General features: G+C 36.7%; 4 protein-coding genes across 5 annotated transcripts; 1 reads left to right on the forward strand and 3 right to left on the reverse strand.

Moving 5' to 3' along the window:
* Positions 1–100: 100 nt before the first annotated feature.
* LOC111460726 (L10-interacting MYB domain-containing protein) lies at positions 101–3979 on the reverse strand. Of its 2 annotated transcripts, XM_023103980.1 has the most exons (7): positions 3831–3979; positions 3543–3646; positions 2949–3285; positions 2747–2840; positions 2178–2671; positions 575–1128; positions 101–220 (listed from the first exon to the last, which is right to left on the reverse strand). In XM_023103980.1, the coding sequence occupies exons 2-7, from the start codon at positions 3557–3559 to the stop codon at positions 118–120; spliced, it is 1599 nt and encodes a 532-aa protein (XP_022959748.1). In that variant the 5' UTR covers positions 3560–3646; positions 3831–3979; the 3' UTR covers positions 101–117. The 2 variants fall into 2 exon arrangements, with proteins under 2 accessions (XP_022959748.1, XP_022959749.1); XM_023103981.1 differs by lacking the exon at positions 3543–3646 and having other exon boundaries at positions 3831–3977.
* Positions 3980–4786: 807 nt separating this feature from the next.
* Positions 4787–7715, reverse strand: LOC111460730 (protein DEHYDRATION-INDUCED 19-like). The gene is made up of 5 exons (XM_023103985.1): positions 7338–7715; positions 7099–7241; positions 6095–6172; positions 5700–5956; positions 4787–5063 (listed from the first exon to the last, which is right to left on the reverse strand). The coding sequence occupies exons 1-5, from the start codon at positions 7420–7422 to the stop codon at positions 4955–4957; spliced, it is 672 nt and encodes a 223-aa protein (XP_022959753.1). The 5' UTR covers positions 7423–7715; the 3' UTR covers positions 4787–4954.
* Positions 7716–13672: 5957 nt separating this feature from the next.
* On the forward strand, positions 13673–15387 carry LOC111461147 (putative two-component response regulator ARR13). Its single transcript, XM_023104645.1, has 5 exons — positions 13673–14018; positions 14082–14164; positions 14244–14978; positions 15054–15147; positions 15242–15387. Exons 1-5 carry the CDS (start codon positions 13673–13675, stop codon positions 15268–15270), a joined length of 1287 nt encoding a protein of 428 aa, XP_022960413.1. The 3' UTR covers positions 15271–15387.
* Positions 15388–17739: 2352 nt separating this feature from the next.
* Positions 17740–19602, reverse strand: LOC111461148 (pectinesterase-like). The gene is made up of 2 exons (XM_023104646.1): positions 18600–19602; positions 17740–18523 (listed from the first exon to the last, which is right to left on the reverse strand). The coding sequence occupies exons 1-2, from the start codon at positions 19600–19602 to the stop codon at positions 17826–17828; spliced, it is 1701 nt and encodes a 566-aa protein (XP_022960414.1). The 3' UTR covers positions 17740–17825.
* Positions 19603–20172: the final 570 nt, after the last annotated feature.

The raw sequence follows: 20172 nt of genomic DNA on the forward strand, positions 1-20172 counted from the left end.
AGAGAAGGAAAGTAATCGGAAACTGAGAAGAAGTAGAAGTGGATATTCATACGAAACTGAAGGATATTCATTCGTGGATCAGAAATTGCGAGAGATTAAACAAAAAGAGGAACAAATTTATGGGGGCCCTCTGGTTTCTTCGCTAATCTCGTTGTCGTCGTTCAGCCGAAAAAACCTCACCCGGTTGCGGCCCGACGAGACGACTCGCCGCAAATGGGTCCTGAAATGAAATCTGATTTCAGCCATTCAATTCCATTTTGGTCTCTAAGTACCACACATATTAAATTCTTTTTATATATGCTTTCGTGTTATTTTATTTTATTGTCGTATTTAGGGAATTATAACTATTTATTTGTATAAACTAAATCAACCGAAAGAGATGAACACAATTGACTGACCATTGCATAATTCTTATAAACACCAAAAATCTTTTATTTAATCTAAGCATTTGTGGTGTACACTTAGACTTCACGCTCAAAAATCTAATATTATACATAACATTTCAAAATTTTCCGACAAGTCCTCGCTCTCTATAAGAAAATAAATGAAGTATAAAAGAACTAAAAGAACTTACGCCCCCTCGGGTCGAAGTTTTCGTATCAACCACTTTCGTCGTAATTTGACATCCAATGCGATAAACGTTTTTGCCTTCTTTTCATCCTCAAGGAGATCACAAGCATCCAATACAAGGTCCTCATCCATGTTTGGCAATGCTTGGATAGCTTCAATTACTGTCTCAATCGAGATGGAACTCGAGTTATCGTCGTTTTTCTTCTTGTCTGATAAGGAAGAAACGAAGCTTGCCATCTCTCGAAGGGCACTCGCCATGCTCTCATCTTCACCTCTTAGCTTCTTGTTATGATCGAAACTAGACATGCTTTCTAATTCCCTCTTGTTCTTTGGACCTAAATGTGTTGATTCCTTCTCACTTGCTTGTTCTTCACTTGAAACTGATGTAATAGGAGACTGGAAACCTATTGAAAGTTTTCCGTCCTCGGCGTCGTGGTGCTGCTCTATACCTTGTCCTGGAGAGCACTCTCTTTCGTCAAAACTCGGATCGCAGATCACACACAGATCCTTATAATATGGCACTGGCCGTGTCATGAATTGTCGAGCGTCTGTATGTGCCTACCATTCAGCAACAAAACTAGTTAAGAACTATGCTAATATTCTAAACAGCACAAAATACTGAATTTGGGTCCACTTTTATAACTACTACATCGTATCATAATGACATGGCTTTAGAATGAATTCTCCCACAACTATAGTTAAAGACTTTACTTATGCTGACTGTGTAACGGCCCAAGCCCACCGCTAACAGATACTGTCCTCTTTGGACTTTCCTTTTTTGGCTTTCCTTCAAGGTTTTAAAACGCGTCTGCTAGGGAGAGGTTTTCACGCCCTTATAAAAAATGTTTTATTCTCCTCTCCAACCGATGTGGGATCTCACAATCCACCCCTCTTCAGCGCCCAGCGTCCTCGATTGGAGAAATCGAAACCTCTACCAAGTGGATTGTGAGATCCCACATCGGTTGGGGAGGAAAACAAAGCATTCTTTATAAGGGTGTGGAAACGTCTCTCTAGCAGATGCATTTTAAAAACCTTAAGGGGAAGCCCAAAGAGAACAATATCTGCTAGTGGTGGGATTGGATCGGGCGATGTGCCAGCAAGGAGGCTAAGCCTCGAGGGGGGATGGACACAAGGCAATGTGCCAGCAAGGACGTTGGGTCCCGAAGGGAGTGGATTGGAGGGTCCCACATCGATTGGAGAAGATAATGAGTGCCAGCGAGGACGCTGGACCTCGAAACGGGTAGATTGTGAGATCTCACATCGGTTGGGGAGGAGGACGAAACAAAATATTCTTTATAAGGGTGTGGAAACCTCCCCTAGCAGACGCATTTTAAAAACTTCAAGGGGAAGCCCGAAAGAAAAGGCCTAAAGAGGAGAATATCTGCCAGTGGTGGGCTTGAGCAGGCAGTTTTTGGTGAAAACTAATCTACATAATATGGTTACCTTCAAAACCCCACAACAGTTCTTTTATGTTCAAATTCAATGAGCAAAAGTTCAGTATGATCAACCGCAGCCAACATGTTCATGTGCAAATCTATGAACAACAAACAACAAAGTCCGCAGGCAAATAAAAATAGAATTGCTGAGCTAATGTGTAGTTCGCTTACCTTGATATAGTCTTGCCAAATGTAATCGTCTGCGGTAATCATTTGACGTGTCTCGTCCCAGAGAAATCCGTCCAAGTCTAATAGATTCTTTATAACATTATACTGTCTCCTCAGAGTTTTGTACCTATTCTTCAACACATCCACATCATAATGGAAACCAAACTTAGCATTGAATGATGCAATCATCTCAGCCCACGAGTGTTTCCGAAAAATCCCATCTATTTGGTTGCCTTTCTGCACTTGCTCCAACATAAGGTCTATGAAGAATCTGTCCATAGGAGGCTGCCAATACGTTCGGGAACGAGAAATGGCTGTGGTTGCTGTATTTGACATTTGTGGTAGCTCATCAACATCTCCAGACACAGAAATTTTATAGTCTTCACCGATCATGATTCCATTAAGTACTTCAACATCTCCCTCACTGGCTGTCCCCAGCGGCTTTGTATACATCGTCTCATTATCACCAGAATGAGACGACTCCTGCGAATAAATCCCTGATGACCCATAATTAACAAGCAGAACAACAAAATAATTGTGTGCTATAATATTGTCTAAGTAAAGATGATTACCTTTTTGTCCGACTGTCGCGCCTCCATATATTATACACAGATCATTGTAATATGGGATGCTCTTAATTCTAAAAGATCGTGCCTCGGGGTGTTCCTGGGAACAAGATATTTAAATTCTTCGAACTTTAGGTAAGAAAGAAGAAAACAAAATAAAGAAATATAGAAATGCTTTCTACAAATTTGCTGAATTCATCATCAAAACCTTAACATATTCATCCCAGACATGATTCTCAGCAGTCACCATTTGCCGCACTTCGTCCCAGCTGAAACCCCTCTGATCAAGGAGATTCTTCACAGCTTTGTACAGATTCCTCAACGTTTTATGTCGATTCTTCAAAACATCCTTTTCATACTCGAATTTGAATTTTGCATTGAACAGAGAGATCATAAATCTCCACGCTCGTTTACTGAACAAATGCTCGTCAAATCTGTTCCCTTTGTTAACTTGTTCCAGCATAAGGTCTATGAAATATCTATCCATTTCAGGCGTCCAAACTGTTCTAAGCCGATCGTTACTATTCCGTGTCTGGACACCCATACTGCTATCATTGTAGCAAGGCATCAGTCTAATGTACATAACTCAAACACATGATCTACTTGCAATTACAATAACTTACATTCAAACAGTATCTTTAAGCATATTGGTTCTAAAATAACTTCAATAGTAATAAGTTTTTCCATAACAATTTGATATTGGTTCTACACTCAAACTCACAAAGAACTGGTATATTACTTCTGATTTAGAGTGGGAAATAGTGAAGGATACAGCAAAAAATTAACACTGGACTGTTCATACTTCCTTATGTTTCCCATAAATTCCTCAAAATCATTGAAATCTCCTTCGAACAGAGCAATCCAAGAGGAAGCCAGTCCACAAGGGTAAATAACTCGATTATGCAACTTCAAAGCTCCATGGAAGAGCAGAGAGAGAATCAAAAAGTCATGCCATCATTCCAATACTCGAAGGAAAGCAAAATCGACAACAGAATTCAATTGACTTCAATCGAAGACATAAATGAACAAGCAAAATCAAAGAATCTAATAGCGAAGATGAATTGTGTTGATGGAATGAATGGAAACGCACCTCGAGAGTGAGAGCCGATGATGGAGCTTCGGTAAGTGTTGGAGAGGAATGGGAATTTTGGGGATGAGATTTTCCTGGATAAGCCGATGAGAAACTGGTTTGTGGATTTCGGGAAAACCCTAGCTGGAGTAAGATTTTGACCCGGGTTAGAACTGGCCCCAACCGGATTTTGTAAACCGGGATAGGATTGCCCTCATCTCCACTAGATTCTACGCTTCTGCTTGAATCCAACCACTTTTATTTGTTTATTTATTTATGAGATATTACATCATAAATACAATTATTATTATTTTTTTTTTTGCTGCTGCTTGTTTAATTGTCGCATTTCACTCTTAGTATCCTCATTCGATGCAGCTTTATAGTTCATAATTGAACGTTACTTGCAAAATGTGCATCACGTACGATCTTAGTTTTTGATGAAAGAGATTGTTTCTCGAAAACGATGTATATCGTGACACAACAATGCTAAAGGATAAATCTCTCTTTCACGCTCGCTTCGAATCTTGCTCCTCTTCAATTTCTGACCCCATATTCTGGGTGAGCCATGAGGGAATATTTCCGCGATAATGGAATACAAGCATTAATAGTCTATGATGATCTCAGTAAACAAACAGTGGCATATCGACAAATGTCATTATTGTTAAACTTGCTATACTCTTGCCTAGCAGGTAAAGATTTAACTCCGAAAGTTTTTGTCGTCGTTAAAGTCGAGAGAAAAGTCTCTAAAACCCTCGAGCTACTTACTCCTTCACCTCTCCAACTCGACTTCTCTTACCTCTTTCACCTATCAGATCTTATCTTAGGATGACTTACAGGTTCTTCGGTAGCTCTTTTCTTGAATGAGGTAAAGCTAGTTGAAGAACCTTTACAATGGAGACCAACCCCACGTGGACGATACAGAAATTAGGTATAACACAACTGTTGCTGAGAACACCAGACACTTGGAACCTAGCACAAGAGACATAATGCTTACACTTTCTAACCATATTTACGAAGCCAAATTCATATATTCCTACGTCGTGTTCCCATTACAGTAATATGGAGGTTGAAATAAACACTAATCATAATACCATTTCCTACAAATATGATATAGCATCCCTCTTCTTCTGCCTTTGTGATGTCTATTATAAATTGTCGACTAAGATGACAGAGAAAACTAGCCCCCGTACGAAGTCCGATCTCCGAGTCTTCTCTTCTTGGTTCGTGTCTGGTAGAGAAGGTAACCCGACATCCCTACATATGCATATTTAACGTCATTAGGTTGGAGAGGATGAGTTTTAGGATATGAGGCATCTCCATCACAGAAGTTACAAGAGTTGCTACGAATGAAATGACAGTAAGGAGAGCAAAAATAACTCGACCAACACAAACAACTCGATTCGAATATAAAGGCATGAAACTGAAACAGGATCATTTTACAGTTCAATGACAGTATAACTCCAAAGCTACAATGACCCTGTATGACCCTAAAAGGAAAATGGAAACCAAAATAAAACTGGAACGTAGCTCGAACCATGAGTTTAGAAAGCGAGTGGAACTAAATATTTAAGCCTATAACTCCTGACATATCTTTGAACTATTCGTCATTAGCTGCACGATCGACGAAGTGCGTAAGTTTATAATATCCTTAAACATATTGTGACACTCACAACAGTAACTCAGGGTTATTTAAGCTCGTAGGAGAAGCAGGACATCTCTGAGCTTATACAAAAAACATTTTAAATAACAAACCAAAATGCATGCCTAAGAAGCAGAAAAAATCATAATTATGATGAACAGATGCAGGTACAAAGTGTGTAAGTTTCAAATCAGATCAAACACATCATCTTTTAATATAAGAGGCATCGAGAAGCATATTTCTGTGCTTACCTTTCCGACAGTGTATCGTCTAAATCTTTTTCCTCCATTTTTTCTACACCTGAAGGTCCGGGGCGAACAGTTTCAGACTCATTGATGACAGGTGCATTGCATAAAAATGACAGCAATGGATCAGGTGCCATCTTGGAGGTGGAATGCAGAGAAGAAAACCCAGAAAGAGTTCTTACATGATCATCTAGTAACTCTTTCCTCTCGAAAGAAAGACTTTGAGGGAAATCGTCTTTATCAAATTTCAATCTTTGTTGACTGTAATCTCAAGTTAAGGAAAAGAACGTATGGATTCGGATATAAACAAGAAACCAAACAACATACAAAGGAAAAACATCTGAGAGCTTTACAAAATTGGGGAAACTTAACTATATCGAAACAATGAAAGAAAAGGATATATTAAATATATCTCCATGTTGCATCGTTATATGTCCAACCATATTCTCTCCCACGCTTGTAGAACAAATAGGACATATCTGAAAATGCATGAAACCAAATGCATAAAAAACCACAAAAAAGACGAACAAATTTCAAAAGATGGTATAGAAAGATCATAAAAGCATGCAGAAAATGTTAGGATCGCACAACAATGTTCACACTCGATCTAGATGAGCACAAAGAACATGGGAGAGAGAAAATGCAAGGAGGAATATTGGCTAAAGGATTAGATTGATGACTTCAAGTACATACCTAAAGTCATCAATACAAATCCTTTAGCCAATATTCCTCCTTACTTTTTTTCTTTCTTGTTTTTCGTGTTCATCTAGATCGAGTGTGTGCGTTGTTGTGCGATCCTAACAAAAAATCTACTCCCCAAAAAGATCTTTAAACTTTCAACGCTGACACCGACATAATAATCATTCACGAACATTCTTGAGCGGAGGCAAGACGAGCACACAAGTATAACATCCATGGGAGGAAAAATAAAATCTAAAGGAAAATACCACCACGTTACCACGTTATCCGAGCTACAGACAACCATAGCAATCTAATTTTCCAGGTCAAGTCCAATAGAACAATACATTAGGCAACAGAGCAGTACCAACATCTGATATTAGTAGGTGGGTTAATGATGATAAAGTCTATAACAACGAGTAAGAGGATAGATCAGAAAGGGGCTTCTTATAGTCATGAAACAAGTTTCAACAAAAACTTGAAATGAAAAACTTGCACAATAAGATCAAAAGCACTAAACGTTAACAAACAACAGGACAATGCCTTGAACTTGAAGTTCAAACTCACTCAAAGAAGACAATCAAAATAAGAACTCTGTAAGAACTATGAACTGACCCAAATCTCGAGGGTCAGAAAATGCAAGCAAGTTTTTGGTTGATACCACATATCAAGGGAAATATTTCTAATCTCTTACTAAAAAATAGAAGAAGTTAAGAGATTTTCTTACTCCAAACTTGGCTTCTACGGGATGTTCGTCATCAATATGGCAGCATAACTCAACCAAATCAAATTCCTCAGGACAAAACGGGCAAGGATATTCCGAATTCAAATCATCATCCCCATCCACTTCCTCGTAATCAAAATAAAAATCTACAAAACCAAACAGAATTCATTCAAACCAAAAACCCCCAAAAACAAAACCTAAACCACAGAAAATGAGTAAATTAAGATCGAGAAAAGACTAACGCGACTGGGATTTTAACTGAGAGTTCCTCAAAGCATCAGCAACAGCAGAATCAGAGAATCCATAGCTATAAGCTTCACTTTCCATTCTCAAATTCAAAAAAAAAAAACCCCAACACGAATTCGATTCAGGGGTCAGAAACCGTACGAAACGTGGATGAATTCTTCAACACCCTTCGCCGAAATCTCTTAAGCGGCACCGTTCGTGGTTCTTGAAGAAAAGACGAAGAAATTAAGTAGCTCTCGCTCGCGATTGAGGAGTTATAAGGTCAACGAGATTTGGCTGGTGATCCCTTAGCGAACACGATTTCTGACTCTGAGATGACCAAGAAAGAAACTCCCGCGTTTTACCGTCAAACAACCAGGGACCGCCGATTATGGATTAGGACTCCTATTCCCCTTTTTGCCCTCATCAGAACATTACTGAAAATCTCCCGTGATATATTGTTGGGGAAAAAGTAGCGGGGTTATTATTGTCTTTTCGTATTGTTTGCCGTCTTACAACCTTTTCATAAAAGAAATCTAAAAAAACAAAATAAAAAACAAACATTTAATTTAGTTTTCTTCGACACGTTTATCTATATAATTTCAATTTTAAATTATGTATTTATTAACATTTAGTTCTTTTTATTTTAGTATTTTTAACAACTTCAAAATTATTATTTTTAAATTTATATTTATTTGTTAAATAATTAATAAAAAAATTAAAGTTAAATTTCGAAATTTTAGAGAGTTTAATAAATTTTAAACTTTAAAGAATTGGATGACATTTATGTTATTGATGAATTAAATATATTTTGTTGATAAAAAAATATGAGAATTTCAGAAAGAAAAATAAAAATGGCTTGAAATTACTTTTTTAGTATGAGAATTAAATTAAATTATATATTAAAAAAGAAAAAAGGTAATATATTAAGTATGAGCCCATTCAGGCCCAATTATGAGAAGCCTAGTCCGCTCACAGGCCCAATTATGAGAAGCCCATTCCACGACTGTTCAATTAATTTTATTTTTATTTAAATAATAGTTTTGAAATATTTTTCAAAGATAGAATATTTTTTTTATAAGTATGCATTTTATAAAACTTAAAAATAACTTTAAAAAAGAATTTTTTTTAAATGGAGTAATTGATTTAGATTTGATTTAGTTATTTGAATTAAACTGAATTCCGTATTACCAGATTTGGTGGGATTTGATTTGTTTTCGATGTATTCTGTAATACTGTATAAGAGTCAATTTCATTGTTCAATTTATCTGATCTTTACAGTTTTCTATTTAATTCTTCGATAGAATGTGAGATTCGTTCCGATTGATCTGATCTTTCCAGTTTTGTCTCTGTGTTCCTAACAAGTACGAGTATTTTCTAACATAAAATAAATTAAAAACATAGGAATAAATCAAGATAAACTAAAACTCGACCTACAATAAAGGTCTAAACAAGTTGATATAGACTCTCGGTTAACAAACATCCCACAATTCGACTCGTACATTCTGATTTGTAGACTCTTGATTAACAAACGTCTCACAATTCGATTAATACAGATTTTTTTCTAAAAAAAATGTTGAATATTAAAAATATTAAAAATCGAATCAATAAGAGTATACTGAGTTATTTTTAGTTTTTTTAATAAAAAAAATCTTTTTTAATTTTTTTAATAAAAAAATCGAATAATTTTTTTTATATAATTTTTTTTAAAAAAAAAATCAAAACTGAGATTTGAAATTTAGTTATAATTTAAAAAAAAAAAATCAGAAATTTGGAACAGTTTGCGAGATCTCCTCCTGTAAATCACCCAAATTTAAATTTCAAAATTCAACGATTTATATTCGAAATCAACCCTACCTTTAAAATTGATATATAAAATTATAAATTTGAGACGGTTTATCACCATCGATAGACTGTTTAACAGCGATACATTTGAGCGGTTTAAAGTCGATACTGTGTTTAACATCGATACATTTGAGTGATTTAAAGTCGATACTGTACCATTCAAAATTACACTAATAATCTTAATGATATTATAAATTTGAGGCGTTAACATCGGTACTATTCAAAATTATACTAATAATCTTGTTTAACATCGATACAGTACTATTCAAAATTACACTAATAATCTTATTTAACATGGATACAGTACTATTCAAAATTACGCTAATAATATCATAATATATTTTATAATATTTAACTATATTCATTTAACCTTTAATCTTAACGTTTAAATACCTACTTCCACATTTAAATGGACGAGATATTTTGTCGACAAAATTTATTATATGATATATTTTTGTTATATAGACTATAAATAATAATATTAAGAACATTTAATTGTATGAAAATTCAACCCCAAATGGTGAATAATAAATAAATACCTAAACCTTCAAAATCACTGAGGGGAGGATTCCTGAAAGTGCCCATCCTACAACAACATAACAAAATAGTTAATTATCATTATAAATACTAATTAATAAATTAATGACAATAAAACCAATTTTTAAAATGTATTTACCTCTATAGTTTCCCCCTCTACTTGTGATCCTTTGTAAGTCTCTTTGTACTCTCTCAAAAGCGCTTGTGACAAAGATAATCATGCATTACAATATTTTCCATACCCACAAAAGTGTTGTTGTACCTAGAAACATCGTTAGCTAACTGATTCGGCTATGGGTTTGGATCGAAAATATGTTCTTGTGTCTGATAATACTCTGAAAATAACGTGTTGGGTTGGAGATTCGATGCTTGTCCTGATGATTCCATTACAGGCCGAGGATGTTCCTCCCGTTCTAGGGCTTCCTGACTCGACCATGAGTTTGGATTGAAAACATGTTCTTGTGTTTGATAACACTCTGAAAATAACGTGCTGGGGAGATTCGATGCTTGTCTTGATGCTTCCGTTATAGGCCGAGGATGTTCCTCCCATTCCAAGGCTTCCTGATTCGACCAAGGGTTTGGATTGAAAACATGTTCTTGTGTCTGATAACACTCCGAAAATAACGTGTTGGGTTGGAGATCTGATGCTTGTCCTGATGCTTCCATTACAGGCCGAGGATGTTCCTCCCGTTCCAGGGCTTCTTGATTCGACCATGGGTTTGGATTGAAAACATGTTCTTGTGTCTGATAACACTCCGAAAATAACGTGTTGGGTTGGAGATCTGATGCTTGTCCTGATGTTTCCATTACATGCCAAGGATGTTCCTCCCATTCCAGGGCTTCCTGATTCGACCAAGGGTTTGGATTGAAAACATGTTCTTGTGTCTGATAACACTCTGAAAATAACATGTTGGGTTGGAGATCTGATGCTTCCATTACATGCTGAGGATGTTCCTCCCATTCCAGGGCTTCCTGATTCGACCATGGATTTGGATTGAAAACATGTTCTTGTGTCTGATAACACTCCAAAAATGACGTGTTGGGTTGGAGATCTGATGCTTGTCCTGATGCTTCCATTACAGGCCGAGGATGTTCCTCCCGTTCCAGGGTTTCTTGATTCGACCATGGGTTTGGATTGAAAACATGTTCTTGTGTCTGATAACACTCCGAAAATAACGTGTTGGGTTGGAGATCTGATGCTTGTCCTGATGTTTCCATTACATGCCAAGGATGTTCCTCCCATTCCAGGGCTTCCTGATTCGACCAAGGGTTTGGATTGAAAACATGTTCTTGTGTCTGATAACACTCTGAAAATAACATGTTGGGTTGGAGATCTGATGCTTCCATTACATGCTGAGGATGTTCCTCCCATTCCAGGGCTTCCTGATTCGACCATGGATTTGGATTGAAAACATGTTCTTGTGTCTGATAACACTCCAAAAATGACGTGTTGGGTTGGAGATCTGATGCTTGTCCTGATGCTTCCATTACAGGCCGAGGATGTTCCTCCCGTTCCAGGGTTTCTTGATTCGACCATGGATTTGGATTGAAAACATGTTCTTGTGTCTGATAACACTCCGAAAATAACATGTTGGGTTGGAGATCTGATGCTTCCATTACATGCCGAGGATGTTCCTCCCATTCCAGGGCTTCCTGATTCGACCATGGATTTGGATTGAAAACATGTTCTTGTGTCTGATAACACTCCAAAAATGACGTGTTGGGTTGGAGATCTGATGCTTGTCCTGATGCGTTCTTGTGTCTGATAACACTCCAAAAATGACGTGTTGGGTTGGAGATCTGATGCTTGTCCTGATGCTTCCATTAGTCTGATAACACTCCAAAAATGACGTGTTGGGTTGGAGATCTGATGCTTGTCCTGATGCTTCCATTATAGGCCGAGGATGTTCCTCCCGTTCCAGGGTTTCTTGATTCGACCATGGGTTTGGATTGAAAACATGTTCTTGTGTCTGATAACACTCCGAAAATAACGTGGTGTTGGGTTGGAGATCCGATGCTTGTCCTGATGCTTCCGTTGCAGGCCGAGGATGTTCCTCCCGTTCTAGGGCTTCCTGATTCGACCATGGGTTTTGATTGAAAACATGCTCTTGTGTCTGATAACACTCCGAAAATAACGTGTTGGGTTGGAGATCCGATGCTTGTCCTAATGCTTCCATTACATGTCGAGGATGTTCCTCCTGTTCCAGGGCTTCCCGATTCGACCATGAGTTTGGATCAAAAACATGTTCTTGTGTCTGATAACACTCCGAAAATAACGTGTTGGGTTGAAGATCCAATGCTTGTCCTGATGCTTCCGTTACAGGGCGAGGATGTTCCTCCCGTTCCAGGGCTTCCTGATTCAACCATGGGTTTGTATCGAAAACACGTTCTTGTGTCTCACAACACTTCAAAAATAACATGTCGGGTTGGAGATTCGATGCTTGTCTTGATGCTTCCATTACAGGCTGAGGATGTTCCTCCCGTTCCAGGGCTTCCTGTAGGATATCTGATGAAGGACATGAACTTACGTCGTCGTCTTTAAAAGATTTATCAACCTTAAGATCATATCTTTTAAGATGCAACCGATACTTCTGCACTTATAATTATACATTAGCTTCAAAATTAACTCAAATAATTCGAATCTATATCTATATCTATACATACCTGAAGGTGGCTAGCAATAATGGCTCTAGTGATATGTCGAACGCCAAAATTTCTCATAAACTCTAAAATCTTCCTTGGAACTGCTTCTACATTAATCAAATAATGAATTAGTCGAGGTTTGAACTAGCTTGAGCTAGTTAATGTTGTTGAGTGTCATCAGGGCACTTACGGTCTAAAGTATTGAAAGCGTGAACAAATATTCCATGGAGTTCATCCGTCCAAATAAATCGTCGTTTTCTGAATTCTTCTCGTCGTTCGATCTTCTTTGAACGTTCAGACTCAAAATGAGTGGTTTCTACTTCTCCACCGCACGTGGCTGAGGAACCCCCTCCTCCGGCGAATTCATGGAGGGGGGCGATCTCCAAGTTGCCAGAATTAATATCTAGCGAACCTCGAATAAGAGATAAAAAGAACTCAATAAAGGGAAAAAAAAAAACATGAAATTTGAGTAAAATTTGGAATGAACTTACAAACATCTTGGAGTGTTGGGTCATCGGTAGCCGATTGGTCAAGCAATTTGGGGAAGTCATTGACCATTGACATCTGATACTACAAAAAAGTCAAACAACTTCGAAATTTTTCAACTCATTTTTTCGGTGAAACCACGAGCGTATATATATAATATAAGCTTTTCTTATTTGAACGATATCTCCGATTTGAAAAATGTATTATTTTATTAATTTTTAAGTTTTTATTGATATTCGTAAATTACAAGTTTAGCCCTTTAATTTTGAATATCTTTTTGTCTCTAGAATTGTTGCTATATTCTCTCCTATTTTAAAAATTTTTAATTTTTAATTTTTTTTAAAATTTATTTAATAAAACTATTATCAGCTATTTACTAGGTTTTATGTTTTATTAAACCATGTACCAATTCTAAATTTTTTAATAAATATTGTTTTTCAAATTATTCTAATTAGTAACAAAATTGACATAAAAGATTTGGCTTCGAAAACGTAATATTTTATTTTTTATTTATTCAAAATTAACGGTAAAAATATCTTTAAATTCTTTAAAAGATGAGTTAAATTTAAAATTAAAATATTAAATTAAATTTAGAGTTCATTTAATTAGTAACAGGAAAATAGTACAGAAGGTTTAAATTCCTTAAAATTAGGATTTTTTTTAGGGTCGTTTATAAAAGCCTATTCGAAGGGGTTGAAATTTGGTATTTACATTCCATCTTGACTCTCAATACTCATCTTGGCGGCTGGCGGCGGGCGGTGCTCTAACCTCAATCTCTCAGAACTTCTTATTTTTCCACTTAATTATGAGTTTTTGTTCTTATTTGTTTCTTTATGCAGTGATGATTCTTCCTGATTTCTCCGATGATGTCCCCTCCGATGGGTTTGATGTTCATGGCGGCGGCGCTGATTATATTGTTCAACCATCAAAGGACAACCCTTCCTTTGTCTCCACGGATGTAAACCCGGTTGGCGTTCCCCATTCCTCCGGCGATGTCGATGGACGAGTCGGAATCTTGCCCGTAATCGATGATCGGACCAGAAGAAACAGTTCTTTGAACGCTAAATCTTCCAAGAAGAAGAATGGTTATTATCATCGTCGGAATGGAGAGAAGAAGGAACGTCTCATATGGACGCCCGAGCTTCATCAATGTTTTCTTGAATATTATAACCAATTTCCGAACGAGAGTAAGTTCTTAAATTTATCCTAAACCCTAATGGCAAATTATTAACCCTAAACCCTAATTGCAGAGCGGGTTCCGAAGAAGATTTTGGGGGAGATGAGACGGAAATTTCCATTCGTTACGCGAGAAAACGTTGCGAGCCATCTTCAAGTAAGTTTTTTTTGTCTTTCTTTCTATTTTTGTTTTTGTTCTTGTGAATTATTTGATCTAACGTAACTTTTCGGTGCAGAAACATCGATTATATCTTAAACAGTCGAACAACAAAGAACAGGAAAAGTTATCAAAACCCTCCACCAAATCAGTACCTCGCAAACAGATCAATGAAGAATCCAATATCCATCAAATTCTCAATAACACAGCCATTTCCACTTGCCCTAATGCCGTTCTTCCTCACCAAAGCCATTCAATTTCCATAAACCCTAATGCACAACCACCTCTCCAAACCCATACTCTTCAAGAACCAATGCAAAATCAAGTCTTTTCTCAATTTGATGATACCCATCTTATAGAACAAGACATAGTGTTGATGCCATCTTCGTTCGACCCGTGGAACGATCTTCCCTATTCAAATACGATGAATGTCTTTGACCCTTTTGGAGGGCAATCATCAAATACAGCTTCATGTTTCCCTGTTATGGTTGACAATTTTACTCCTCCAATGCTATCTTATCATCAATTAGTGATATCTAACATTGATGGCAATGGTTATGGCAATGGCAATGGTTATGGTTATGGCAATGGCAATGGTAATAGCTTTCATCCTATGATGGGTAACACTTTTGGAGGTTCGAGTATCAATAATTACTCCAATGGTGCTCTCCCAAACATTCTTGATTATAACATGAATTACCAATTGGATGATGTTCAATTTCATGATATCAACAATATCTATGCTCTTGGAACCTATCCTGATTCTTTGCAGTTCGATTATCCTCTGAATTTCAATTTCCAAAACGAGTTGCAGGTTGGTATATTTAAGATTGTTTATATATGATTTGATTCGATTCGATTCCTACGAATCGTTTGTTGTATTGAGCAGGTGCAAGATTTTGATCAAGCTGTTCAATCCATGTTATATCCACCCGCTACTCATCTAGTAGACTACTATGCTTCTACATTGCCACAAATTTATGGTAGCCGCCATCTTTACTAACTCTCTCTACTTTTTTAGTTCGAAAAATGATGTATCGTTTCTCGATTATGATTCTTATATGAATGTGACTGTAGATAATCGAGGGGAAGAACACTATGAATGAAAGAACGAACGAAGAACGCGAGCGATGGAGGGAAGAACGGATGGGGGCGACGATGGAATCGGTTGGTCTTAGGTTTTAGCTTTGTTCATAGGATGTAAATATGTAGCTGCAGCAGATTCAGTGGCATTTAGGTCTTGTCTTTGAGCTATGTTCAAAGGATTTTGTTTTGTCAGACTCTTTTTTAGGAATGTTTAGGATTTAGGGTTTAGATGTGCCACTTATAGTTATTTCTTTAGTTATTGATTTTAATAAAATTCACTCTTATGTGAATTATTTACAAGCTATTTTAATTTTTTCGTGTTCGAGAATATTATGCGTTATTTAGTAAGAAAGAATAATTTATTTGGATGATTTTGAATTAAATAAAATATTGATTTTTGTTGTTTCTATTTTTTTTTGCTTCAAAAAGATTTTGTGTTTTCAAATAAAATCAATAATTTTACGTACGATTTATTGAAAGGTCGACAAAACTTTGGATGAAATAAAAATAAAAGAGGTACTATATATATTTTTTATTTAGAAATATATATTTTTAGCTATCTTTCATATATTGATATTATTTAGAATGAAATCGAGTGAATGAAAGAAATTGATATAACTTGGTGGTCCTTAAACGATTATTTTGTGCAAAGGACAATGCTCGAGAAGTTTGCATTCTCTCTCTTCTCGTGGCTTTAGGGCTTCATATTTTAGTGACATGGGTCAATTCATGTAAGGGGTCATATCCCGACATTCACGGGATATTCCCATTGGTGGAGGGCCTCATGATTTTTTAATCCTTTCACCTAGATTTCAACTCGGAATCGGAATGTCTCAACTCGATACGACCTTAACAAAGGTCTTAAAGTGTATCATGTACCGAGTATAAAGGAGAACTTGTCGTAAGTGACAACTAACAACATCAGAAACTACGTCTTGTTTGGGCCAGAAGATGTAAAGTCTATCGTTAAGATAATAGGAAAGACAATAGAAGGACGAAGAGTGGAGTCTGTTTATAGAGTCTGCCTATGTTCACAAAACCCGAAAGAATGAGACGACAGATCTATGGCATGCAAGAGTGGGACATGTTAGCTACCATAAGTTGAAAAAAAAGCTGATTATAGAGAAATCATTGCTCAACTCCATAAGACCTTAACATAGGTCAAAGTGTTTCAATTCTTAGATACTTGACACTTTGAGGTAACATCTTTATTGAACACTTTGAATGTCATGTCTTTTTTTAATACTTTGAATGTCATATTGACATATGTGACTCGGCTCTCGCAGATATTTCGATTCTAACGAATGATGATGCTATAGCTTCAATCCGATTAAACAAATAGTTGGAATTCCCAACGTGATACATTCTTGAAGACCCCGATATTCTTCTTATTGATCAACTATTATTACAATATCGAATAACCTCGTCATATATTTAATCTCGTCCAGATATGTTTGCAAGTGAGATAATTGTTTGATTGTGATATCCAACATCACAAATGCTACTATGTCGATACATAATCAATAAAAAACAAATGTAAATAGTTATGAACCAAGGATCAAAACTAAAATATAAAAATCTTGTTATTTTGAAATCGAAATCTTGTTATTTTGAAATCGAAATCTTGTTATTTTGAAATCGAAATTTTTGTTAAGATTATATTTGTTGGTTAAGATTAAATTTTTTTTATATGTTTGAAAACTCATAAGTGATTAAAATTATATTTTTTTTTTATATTTTGAAATTTATAACCATTTTTTATTTCTACCGAGAGTTATCAGTATTTATCAAATCTATTCCTATCAACTGGATCAAATGATAAAGACATTGTTGAGAAAAAGATGGCTTTTCCCGAATGAAATGTTTGTTGCTATCTGTTACAATAACTGAATAACTAAATAAAAGTTGCTATCACGAATCATTTGTTTAACTAAATAACTAAATAAAATAGATAGACGCTTCTCTTCGTCTTAGGTCTGACGGATCTTCTACATTGAAAGATCCCCTATATGGATAATACACATTCCAGTTCAACGAGCCTAATTCTAATTGTTTTGTTTCGAAGCAAACCACGGGGCCCAACCAATGTGGGACATCACAATCCACCCTCCTTCGTGGCCCAGCGTCCTCGCTGGCACTCCAATCGATATGGGATCGCCCACAAATCCACCTCCCTTTGGAGCCTAGAGTCCTTACTGGCACACCACCTCATGTCTACTCCCTTTGGGAAACAACAAGAAGGCTGGCACATCGCCCGATGTCTAGCTCTGATACCATTTGTAACGACCCAGATATTGTCCTCTTTGGCCTTCTTTTCCGACTTCTCCTCAAAGGCTACTAGGAGAAGGTTTCCACACCCTATAAATGGTTTTTTTTTTTTTTTTACAAAAATTAAAATAAACGAACAGTATAATTAAAAATACGACTAAAATTATATTTTATAGTAATAAATATTATTAAAATAACCAAAAAATTATATTTTATTAATGAATTATTTTCTCAATAAGAGATCAATGTTATTATAAAAAATTCCACTCCTAAATTCTAGGACTAAATAGCCATAGATTAAATAGTTTTACACTACCATCATGCCCGGACTATATGGTACTCCAGTGCGCTTGATCCAACTATTACCATGAATAAAGAATGCAGGGGTGAAGTCAAGGGCGTGCTTTGCTGAGATTTGTTTAATTCCCCTCCACTTAACTCGATTCTGCGTTGCTGCACCAGGTCCCCTATTTTCGAACTCTGAGTAAAACAGAGTCTTGAGACCAAAATCGGCTTCCCATGGAAGCCACCCTTCAGGCTGTATCAAGTCATCGATTTGGCATTGCATGATGATGGTTCTTGAGTATTCCTTCCATGGACGGCCGAGGTAGGACTTGCTGATATGGCGAACAGGAAAGTACTCAGGGTCGGAAGAGATGACGCAGTTCTGGAGTACGATACCGGTGGGCTCTTTCCTCTCGGTTCGGCCTTGGGCAGTGACAATGCATTGTTGATTCTCTAATGGCTTCCTCACTAAGATCTTACAATTCTGGAACACGACAGCAGCGTTGCCAAAGATGAAGTCGATGGTGCCAGTGATGATGCAATCTCGGTAGAATTGACGATGAGTGTGGGCGTAGAGAGTATCTTGATAGCCATCCATTCTACAATTGTAGAAGATGGACATGTCGGATTGAACTCGAAGTGCCACGGCCTGATGTTTTTCAGCCCCAGCCGAATTCTCGAACCATAAGTCTTTTCCAATGAAGTTGACCCCATCCACCGCTGTTAAGAATATGAAAACATGTTATCACTTGGTTGAATTCACAAGAATGTGATCATAAACTAAACGCTTACTTACCAACGGTAGCAGTTTTGAATGTGTTTACTCCATCCTTGAAATTCTTGCTACCAGTGATCTTGGTCTTATCCATGCCATCTCCAATCATCATGACATAGGTCATGGATTTGTCAACCAATACTTGCTCTTCATAAACTCCTTCCTTAACATAAATAATAAAGGTTTTATTGCTAAACTTCGGGACCTCTTGAAGAGCTTCAGTGATTGTCGTATACTTTCCACTTCCATCTTTAGCCACTACCAGATCGGCGTTAACGTTAGCGCCAGTGGCTTGGAGTAGCCCCCGCCTATCATCGACCCATGATGGCTCTTCCTCATCGTACTCGTCTACTCGGAGTTGTCGCCCAAATGATTGAAGCCCCAATGCACGCCACAAAGAGGTCACAATGGCTGTAACCTCACCCACCATCGACAACCCATTGATGGTTATTTCTCTAGACGTCTTCAACAAATTGGTCATCTTTTCCCCAGTATCACCAGGGACATTCTTGAAGCCATCCAAACAAGTTTCTTGATACGTCAATGCGCCACTCAACCAAAGCCTAAGAGTCTCAATATAATTATCGATTCTATTCACAGTAAAACTATCGGTGACTTTATCAAATGACGTTAAAAGATCGTCAACTGCATGATCAATGAGCTCTTCGCACGCATCAACCGCTTGCTTAGCCATTGGGTCAGTAGCTGATTCTTTCAAAGTGGGGGAATTTGCAATGGCCAATTTGAGTTGATCAACGGCATAATGGAATCCTGCCTTGATCAAGTCTCGTGGGTCTTTTGAGTCGCCGGTTGCATTCACCAGAACTTTCTCGCAGGTTTCGCGATAAGATGTCGGTTGACACAGAGACTTAACCGCTGCGGTGGACACAACGTCCCCCGCTGTGCTGCCACCACTAGCATTGTCGTTGACATTGTCGGCCGCCACCGCCATGGCGGCTAGAAACAGAGATAACAGCATAAAGGTAGCGATTTTGTTCTTGCATCCACCGCGGTCATATGCCATGTTTAATCTTTTATTCCACTTCTTTTTCTTTTTTTCTTTTTTTTGTTGGCTAATGGGAAATGGGAAATTGGAAGCTGAAGAATTGCTTGATTTCTTCTGTTCAACAATCGACTGTTTTTATAGTTGAACATTTTAACTAATTTCCGACATTACCGTTAATATAGTTAAAGTTGGAGAATTCTGTACCGGTAATTTTTTTTAAATAAAATTTTGATTTTTCTTTCTCTAAATTTAGCTGGTGAGTACTGATTTTTTCTAAATTTAGGATTATATTTAATTAATTTTAGCTAATTTTGTGTTCAGAATCTTCTGTGATTACGTTAATTAATTAAATTAAGTCATTTTTTTGTAGTAATCATTAATTATTTAGAAGTTAATTAACTCAGATAAAATTAATATATTTATAGTTAGAACAATTGTGTTTAATTATACCAATATCAATAGCATAAGAACACTATTAATTTTGCTTCAATTTATCTTATGAACTACTCATAGATAAAATTCATCTAATTTTGAAATTTTGAATTGGATTAATTAGAGGGTTAGAGAGTTTTTTTTTTTTTTTTTTTT

This window comes from Cucurbita moschata, unplaced genomic scaffold (assembly GCF_002738365.1).
Source record: "Cucurbita moschata cultivar Rifu unplaced genomic scaffold, Cmos_1.0 Cmo_Scf00024, whole genome shotgun sequence".
In the NCBI taxonomy this organism is placed as follows: Eukaryota; Viridiplantae; Streptophyta; class Magnoliopsida; order Cucurbitales; family Cucurbitaceae; genus Cucurbita; species Cucurbita moschata.

What these genes read in the sequence shown, in the direction of transcription:
- LOC111460726 (XM_023103980.1), bottom strand. An exon ending in CGCGACAGTCGGACAAAAAG is followed by an intron (nt 2,672 to 2,746) that starts GTAATCATCTTT and finishes ATGGGTCATCAG; the next exon opens with GGATTTATTCGCAGGAGTCG. An exon ending in AAACTTCGACCCGAGGGGGC is followed by an intron (nt 221 to 574) that starts GTAAGTTCTTTT and finishes ATTTCATTTCAG; the next exon opens with GACCCATTTGCGGCGAGTCG.
- LOC111460730 (XM_023103985.1), bottom strand. Translation starts at nt 7,422, where the DNA reads ATGGAAAGTGAAGCTTATAGCTATGGATTCTCTGATTCTGCTGTTGCT. An exon ending in TCAGTTAAAATCCCAGTCGC is followed by an intron (nt 7,242 to 7,337) that starts GTTAGTCTTTTC and finishes TTGGTTTTGTAG; the next exon opens with ATTTTTATTTTGATTACGAG. An exon ending in AACATGGAGATATATTTAAT is followed by an intron (nt 5,957 to 6,094) that starts ATATCCTTTTCT and finishes ACTTGAGATTAC; the next exon opens with AGTCAACAAAGATTGAAATT.
- LOC111461147 (XM_023104645.1), top strand. Translation starts at nt 13,673, where the DNA reads ATGATTCTTCCTGATTTCTCCGATGATGTCCCCTCCGATGGGTTTGAT. An exon ending in TAACCAATTTCCGAACGAGA is followed by an intron (nt 14,019 to 14,081) that starts GTAAGTTCTTAA and finishes CCCTAATTGCAG; the next exon opens with AGCGGGTTCCGAAGAAGATT. An exon ending in TACATTGCCACAAATTTATG is followed by an intron (nt 15,148 to 15,241) that starts GTAGCCGCCATC and finishes ATGTGACTGTAG; the next exon opens with ATAATCGAGGGGAAGAACAC.
- LOC111461148 (XM_023104646.1), bottom strand. Translation starts at nt 19,602, where the DNA reads ATGGCATATGACCGCGGTGGATGCAAGAACAAAATCGCTACCTTTATG. An exon ending in ATTCAAAACTGCTACCGTTG is followed by an intron (nt 18,524 to 18,599) that starts GTAAGTAAGCGT and finishes TATTCTTAACAG; the next exon opens with CGGTGGATGGGGTCAACTTC.